This window comes from Anopheles aquasalis, chromosome 3, assembly GCF_943734665.1.
Source record: "Anopheles aquasalis chromosome 3, idAnoAquaMG_Q_19, whole genome shotgun sequence".
Lineage (NCBI taxonomy): Eukaryota > Metazoa > Arthropoda > Insecta > Diptera > Culicidae > Anopheles > Anopheles aquasalis.
Genome location: NC_064878.1, coordinates 63,973,549 through 63,981,048, shown reverse-complemented (window position 1 = coordinate 63,981,048; position 7,500 = coordinate 63,973,549). Strand labels below are relative to the sequence as shown.

Below are 7,500 nucleotides of genomic sequence, written 5' to 3'. Positions count from 1 at the left end.
CCGGCGGTGACCAGCGGACTCCACCACCGGGAAGCCACAGGTTATGCCATATGCAAATCCCGCCCATGCCTTCAAACACGATGCTGGCGAACTTCTTCTAACGATGTTGGCTGATTATCCAATTGAAACACGACCCAGAACGGGCAGATACTCACCGCACGGCAGATCACGACAGGCGCCTCCTTCACGTACGAACGACCAGATGATACTGAGTCGACCCCGGCGCGGAGTAGTATAGCTACAGGACGCGAGCCACCCTTATCTCGGCCGATGCGCGAGTGTGAATGAGTGGGCTACAGTCGCCGACTTCCTTACTGCACCTGCATTGCAAATGAGAGGAATCGTATTTGTTGAATGAACTGTTGAAAAGTGACTTTTTGTGCGACAAAGAAATAAAAAAGTTTAAAAAGTAGATCCAGCTTGTCATTGTTTAAAAATGATTTTCAAATTTGTAAAAGAAATCGAATGAACGTGTGTGCTGTTCTGCTCTGGCCCATGCCCACATTTAACCGGTGCCGATCAATTTAGTTCAATTAATTCTTATCTCAACACTTCCCCACGCACCGCACCCATCGACCAATAACTGTAGACCGATGCTCATACACGACTGAGAAAAGGACATGGCAGCATAGTCCAATGGCACCGATAAAAGGCGATTCTTTTAGCTTCAGGAAAGCAGGATGGACGATGAAAGAGTGAAGATATTTATAGAAGATCGAATTGTTATGACGCATCCTTTTGGGGTGGCCGTCGGGCGACCATTCGATAGTCCCGGATATCCTGTGCCAGTGGCCTCCATTAGTGCAGGGTCGTAAAACTTCCACAAACCGCTCACACCACGTATGGAGGAAGGATACTGCACAAGGATGCTAAAAATAAACCTTCCCTCTTCCAGCCCAACGTATACATCAAAGTCCGAATGGGTTCGTTTGCTCCACTTGCTGCACTTTCATGAAAGTCTCATTTAGCTGTGAGCTAGCGCCTCGACAAACGTTGAAACGGTACCGGCTAACTGTTCAACAGGCTGAAGGTCAGACGAGAGGTGGTACAGGCGATGCATGGTTTGCGTACAGCGTGCTAGTCAGTCTTTAAAAAAAAAACGCATACGATGGCCTACATATGTTTGACTTGGGTATTGAACCTTGAACAAGAGACGGGAGTTTATGATTTATGCTACAAATATGCTATTTACCACAACATGTTTCAGTAATAGCGTGAACTGTATTTAACTGAAAAACAATCAAGCCTCACGCAACGCAAGGATGGAAACTATTTTCTTAGAGAAAACGAAATCGACCACTGCAACAACGGATAAAAAATGTATTTTCCGTGTGCCGGGCGCTCTTTCGCTTCTCGCGCCACCCAATGTCGCTGCGTGCCCCGTGAGGCTCCACTGTGGCGGATAGTAAATTAGTGACCGCTGAACAGCACTTGTGAAGGCATCTATAATTCTTACACTTAAACGACTGTTTTTAGTTGCTTCTATTTATAAATTCCAAACTAACGCTCAAGTCCTGGAATAAAACATGCGTTCATAGGTAGCACTAAAGGTTCCTGCACTACAACGACGCCAGGGTCCCGAGATAGGTGGAGTTATTGAAACACCGTATGACGGCAGGTTTGTGGTATGATGCATGCCAGACATTGTTTTCCATTCGCCAGACATTTTGAGGGGGTTTTTATCTTTGAGCCACCCTGCCCTTATCGCACTACATCTGCTCCAATGCGTGTTAATAACTGATAAGCCTGATACAACCGATCCACGGGTACCGGTATCCGGTGGTGTGATGAAACTCCAGAACCGTGCAGATAAGGATAATTTGCAATTTTGTGGAGGGAACACCAGGAGGGAGTGGCCGTGGTGCTTGCCCACTTCAAACGAATGGCGCAATTAGTTTTCCGCAGTTGACCATAGATGTTTTTATTTCTTTCTTACCTGTTGCAACAAATAGTGTATTAATAAAAGCGTTTAATCAACTCGGTCCCACAGTGTTCAACACAACGCATTCACAACATATTTCTGCTTGCACTTTGAATCACATCACCAGCCCGTGCGAGTGCCTATAGGAGGTGGTGATAACGATACGTAACCTTGTTCACATTCGTTATCAGCTATACAAGCGTTCGGTGGAACCACATGCGAGTGGATCGACGGCACACGAAATACTGTCGAGCCACACCGTCTCACCTGGTGTGCGCGACACGCATGATATCAATAATCGCTGTGGTTGTAGTCCGCGAACTGTTCACGCTATGGCTGCTGTTGCTAATGTTGGTGACCCTCGCGAAAGTCGATTACTCTATTTGTATTTTTAGGCGCTATGATTGTTTTGCGGGACTCACAAATTAAAAAAAATGGAATGTTATTCTAGCGGAGCGGAACCGGTAAACTGGCTGGAGGATGCTAGAATAAAATAAATTCAGCAAATAAATCTTTGCCTTTTACGCTCACAACGAGTGCATTGCGTTCCCACATTTACTACAGCAACAATATTATTAACATTACATAAAAGCTTAAACAACATGACAAAGGATTGGCAACCTTTCCTTAAAATGTCGAAATATTGAGCAATATCTCAACAGATACCGCGCAGCTGGACTCGGTGATCTCATGACTAGATAATGGCACAGCGTGTTATAAAAAAGAAATCAAACAAACGTCTCTCAGTTTTTATCAACAGATTCCTCCCTTCCAATAAAGATACTTTCACCTGATTGAAGCTCATACACGGAGCACTTCAACTAACGCGATAAGATATGGTTACTTGAAAGAAGGGAAGCGTGAGTCTTTGTCACTGCGCTTCACGAAACCCCCGATCCAGTTTATTCGTGCATCTGATTCATAGTGTTTCTGAGAGCAAGCCATCCCTGGCGCTCATTTTCATCTCATAATGTTATTCTACCTTCTATTAGCTCTTTGTTGTTCACAATTTTCCACCGCACAAGGTGAGTGAGATCCTAAAAACAAGGAGATGTATTTACTAGCGATTAACATTTGTTGCCAAGTTCGTTGCAGATTGTGCTTCCCCATCGTTTAGCTTCGTAGGCCACGTGAACCCAGAGGAACTGGATCTTACAACGCTTCCTGGTACAGTCATTGCCAGCTTTCCAGTGGAAAACGTGAGATCGGTTAGAGGCTACGCTAGTGACAATGATACGCTCTACCTCGACGTCAGGCTCAGTGGAACGGAGCTGCAATTTTTTACCACGGAACATTTCCCAAAATACGAGGAGCATGAAATCCTGCTAGCGGTGCTACTACAGGCGGTCTACACTTGCACATCCACCGAAAAGCGAGGATTCTATCGACAATCGTTCAAGTTGGCCAACAATCATGCGCCAAAGTTTCTCGCGGACAACTATCGGGCCCAAGTTCCGTTGCCTTTACCGAAAAACTTTGATATCTCGCCTTTCCTGGCGGATGGTAAAGGTGTGAGGGCACGTGATATCGACCTGGTGAATAACTCGGTGATTTTTACTGTCCGCAATAACAATTACATCTACGTGGAAAGCCAGCCGGTTCAGGATGATCCCAAAGAGTTTAAAGCAATCCTACGATTTAAAGATCAAGTGTTAAAAATGCCCGACATACTAAACCTAACGCTGACGGCTACCGACCAGGGAGTGCCACCGAAAGCATCTCAGGTGAATGTGGTAATCGAGCCAGATATTACCATCATTTACGATGATCCACCGATGTTCAAGGAAACGTTCGTTAACGTAACTATTGACGAGAATCTGCTGATAACGCTCGAGCTGATACCCGGTACCAAAACAGATGATGTACGGTATTCGATAGAGGGGCCAGACTCGCTCTTTTTTAAACACTCAGTATGGAGCAACAATACGGGTCTGGATCTGGAACTGATCAACGTGGAAGCGCTACCTGCAACGAAAGGATATCTCAATATCGTAGCAATTGCGCAACGCAGCGAACTGCAGCGGGCAACATCAGTGATTTTAATCACGATCCCACATGAAACGGGACCGGAAATTCCAACAGAGCACGTTGAAAAGGTTCTCTCCGTGTTGCATCTAGAAGAAATGACCAACCACAACTCGGTGTTCCCGCTGGCGTTCAAACATTGTATGTACACAGTGGAATCCCAAGAACCGGGCAGTTACTTTTATGCAGACGATTCTAAGAACTTCCTATCTGCTACACCATTTGACCGAGAAAACGAACAACTTTTCGCTGGATTAGAATATCCTCAGTTTTGGATTGTGTTGAAACTGGCCTGTGATGAAAAGGTACGGTCCAATGTTGGTGCCAATCACACGACACCGAATGGGCCCATGAGAGACATCGAGTATTCCACCGTTCGTACGCACCTCAATGTGATTGTGGAAGATATCAATGATAATAGCCCCGTATTCTCGTACCCGCAAAATAACGCATGCTTCGCGTATCCCTCGGGGCAGTTATCGGAGAGAATCCTGCCTGAGCAACTGCTTAAAGTCGAGGCTACCGATAGGGACTTTGGCCTTAATGCCATCATCCGATATACGCTCTCGGAGAACGACTATTTCGGCATCGATCCCAAAACGGGAGTAATGCATCCACTTAGAACGGCGCTAAGTGCAGGGACCAGAATTGATCTTCAGATATTTGCTACCGATCGTGATGGGGCCTCTGATGGAAATACGTCCTCGATGACTATCTGCGTAGTCGGAGCATCTGAAGATCAGCTGGCAGTAATGATTGTGGACGAATTGGACCCACCTGCGTTGCAAGAAATGCTTGATAAGCTGGGCGAAATGAAAGGATATACGGTTAGAACACTACGAAATGTACATTCGGTTGCACAACAGCAGACGAGCACAAAAAGACAATCATCGAAGATAAACTCCTCTAGCACAGCGATCGTGTACGCATTCGACGAATCCTACCTTTTAACTCACAGCGAACTGGTTAGGTAATTTGGCTCTTAAAATTGGATTCATTCTACACGCTACTAATAGTTTTGTTCTCTCATCCTCACAGTTTAATCGAATCCTCGGAAACCACTTTACCCTCAGCTAACATTCTGCGCGTGAATGACCTGTTTGCCGTACAACAACCTCCTATTCCGCAAGGCGACTCCACTGTGCTGTATCCTTACATCATAGTAGCGGCGTTTTGCGGGGTCCTGGCACTGTCCATGGCCGCAGCAGCGTTCTACTACCGAGCCAAGTTACGAAACTCACTGGCGCGTGATCCACACGATGGATCGAAACGATGTTCCGATAATTCCAGTGCACCAATCGTTGAAAACGCACATGTCGTGCCTCCAACAAATCCTCCATCGGACGAGGCCAAAGGTAGGTTGAGCTGTTGTTGACCGTATTTTCGGCAAGCTAACGGTTTATTCTACTTACAGCAGGACAGGAGGCTCTCAGAACGCCCGTGCGTTCCCTATCGGACCTGCTATCGATCGACGAGGTTCCAGAGAAAGCCGAAGCAATCAACTCTCCCCGGCTAGCAGACTCCCGGCTAGGAGACTCCCGGCAGAAAAAAAGTTTAACGTTCAACGAGCGCGTGGAAAAGATAGAAATATTTGAGAGGCTGTAGAGATAAGACTACCCGCAATAGCGCGACCGATGTGATAAAATTAACAATAAATAAGTTGAAAGTCCTTTGGAAGGCCTTTTGCTTTTGTCCTGAATTTCTAACGGTCAGTTTAGAACCCGTCTTTTCTGGTCATCCACGCGATGAGTTTGACATAAACGGCAAAAAAAACCAAAAAAATACGGAACTGAATTCACCTCAGAAAAGGGACGGAACTGAATTCACCACAGAAAAGGACGGAACACGTTTCAGAGCAAAACAATAACGTGATTCCACTGAAATTCCACTTCCATTTTCCGGATTTATGCCGGATTCTGTGTACTCTCGATAGCATAAAAGGTAAATATCGCTCGTTCTGGAGTTTCTTTCTTCTTGGAGCATTCTAACAGCTTATCTCGGCATCAGCTGGGGGCCACGAATGCTCATACCTCGACTGCGAAACGCGTGCAGCGTCCGACTACGGCACTGTTTTAAAATCAAAATGTGTGCGGATTTACTCCCGCCGGTCACCGTGCGCGGAATGGTGCAGTTGGATCGGGAGGCATTTGCCCGAACGGTACGCGTACCGCACCTGATCGTCCCGGAAGCTACCAACCTGAATAGCGCAGCCCGTGCGTTGAAACAGTACCTGTTGAAAATGGAACGCTACAAGCCGATCCGGAGCGAGGAACGCAAAATTACCCTCCATCCGATACCGGTGAAGCAGTGGGAAGATCTGCCGGTAGAACCACTGAAAGAGCTCGGCATCGCGAAGGACTGCCTGGTGTGGGAAGAGATTAATCTTTCGTACGAAAACTACAAGTACGATCTGATCCTGAAAGCGGTGCTACCAGCGGACCAGGAGGGACTCTCGGCGTTCAGCAAAATCGGGCACATCATTCACTTGAATCTGAAGAACCATCTGCTGCCCTATCGCCGGCTGATCGGGGAAGTGCTGATGGATAAAATTGCCGATTGCCGTACCGTCGTTAACAAATCGAACTCGATTCAGAACACCTACCGCAACTTTGAGATGGAGCTGATCTGCGGTGAACCGGAGTATGAGGTGTCCATCAAAGAGAACGGTTGCACGTACAAGTTCAACTTTTCCAGAGTGTACTGGAACCCGCGGCTCTCGACCGAGCACCAGAAGATAACGGATATGCTGCAGGAAGGGGACCTGCTCTACGATCTTTATGCTGGCGTTGGCCCTTTCACCGTACCGGCAGCGAAAAAGGGTTGCACAGTTATAGCCAACGATTTGAATCCTGACTCCTACTCGGCCCTCGTTATAAACTGTGGACAGAACAAGGTCATGAGAAATGTGAAATGCTACAACATGGATGCCGTCGATTTCATCAAAGTAGAGCTGCGCAAAGACCTGCTAGCCAGACTGGCCGATACGAAGTTTCAAGGAAACATCCACATTACAATGAATCTTCCGGCGATGGCCGTTGAGCATTTGGTACATTTTCCGGGTCTGCTGAGTGGCGAAAGTATCGCGCTGCGAATCAAACCACTGGTACACGTGTACTGTTTCGCCCAGGGAGCCGACGATAAGAAACCGATCGCCCAGCAGAAGGTCGAGCAGTGGCTCGGAGTGGCAGTGACGGATTTGCTGAAGGAAATCACGTTCGTACGCAACGTGGCCCCCAACAAGGACATGATGCGTGTTAGTTTTTATCTTACGGAAGAGCTACTAAAGGGCACTTCGAAGCCAGCGGAAGAAGGAAAACGACGAAATAGTGACACCGCTTTGGACACTAACGAGACGAAAAGACAATGTAATTCCGATGCCAGCCGACGATTTCGATGCGTTTTCTAATCATTGCTTTTCCACTTTCTCCTGCCTTTCTTTTCTTTTTTTTTTGCTCATCAGGTACGGAATCAATCAGCAGTAGGAATGGCGAAAAAGGCGAACAAGCTGAAGGATCAGCCTAAACAGTTGGCCAAAAAGGCGAAAAACGTGTTTG

General features: G+C 46.8%; 3 protein-coding genes across 4 annotated transcripts in view; 2 read left to right on the top strand and 1 right to left on the bottom strand.

Moving 5' to 3' along the window:
* LOC126577894 (uncharacterized) overlaps positions 1–2,173 on the bottom strand; it is a 7,826-nt gene extending 5,653 nt beyond the window's left edge. Inside the window, exons 1-2 of the mRNA XM_050239921.1 lie at positions 1,937–2,173; positions 156–320 (exon numbers count right to left, since the gene is read on the bottom strand). The gene's annotated coding sequence lies outside the window, so the exon portion shown is untranslated. The remainder of the gene's footprint in view (positions 1–155; positions 321–1,936) is intronic.
* A 614-nt stretch (positions 2,174–2,787) lies between these two features.
* On the top strand, positions 2,788–5,615 carry LOC126577890 (protocadherin beta-3-like). 2 transcript variants are annotated; one of them, XM_050239916.1, is made up of 4 exons: positions 2,788–2,946; positions 3,017–4,916; positions 4,985–5,301; positions 5,364–5,615. In XM_050239916.1, exons 1-4 carry the CDS (start codon positions 2,892–2,894, stop codon positions 5,549–5,551), a joined length of 2,460 nt encoding a protein of 819 aa, XP_050095873.1. In that variant the 5' UTR covers positions 2,788–2,891; the 3' UTR covers positions 5,552–5,615. The 2 variants fall into 2 exon arrangements, with proteins under 2 accessions (XP_050095873.1, XP_050095872.1); XM_050239915.1 differs by having other exon boundaries at positions 5,361–5,615.
* Positions 5,616–5,721: 106 nt separating this feature from the next.
* LOC126577897 (tRNA (guanine(37)-N1)-methyltransferase) overlaps positions 5,722–7,500 on the top strand; it is a 2,058-nt gene continuing 279 nt past the window's right edge. Inside the window, exons 1-3 of the mRNA XM_050239929.1 lie at positions 5,722–5,887; positions 5,954–7,311; positions 7,407–7,500. The exon at positions 7,407–7,500 is cut by the window's right edge and continues 65 nt beyond it. Coding sequence (XP_050095886.1) covers positions 5,967–7,311; positions 7,407–7,468 — 1,407 coding nt within the window. The 5' untranslated portion in view covers positions 5,722–5,887; positions 5,954–5,966 and the 3' untranslated portion in view covers positions 7,469–7,500. The remainder of the gene's footprint in view (positions 5,888–5,953; positions 7,312–7,406) is intronic.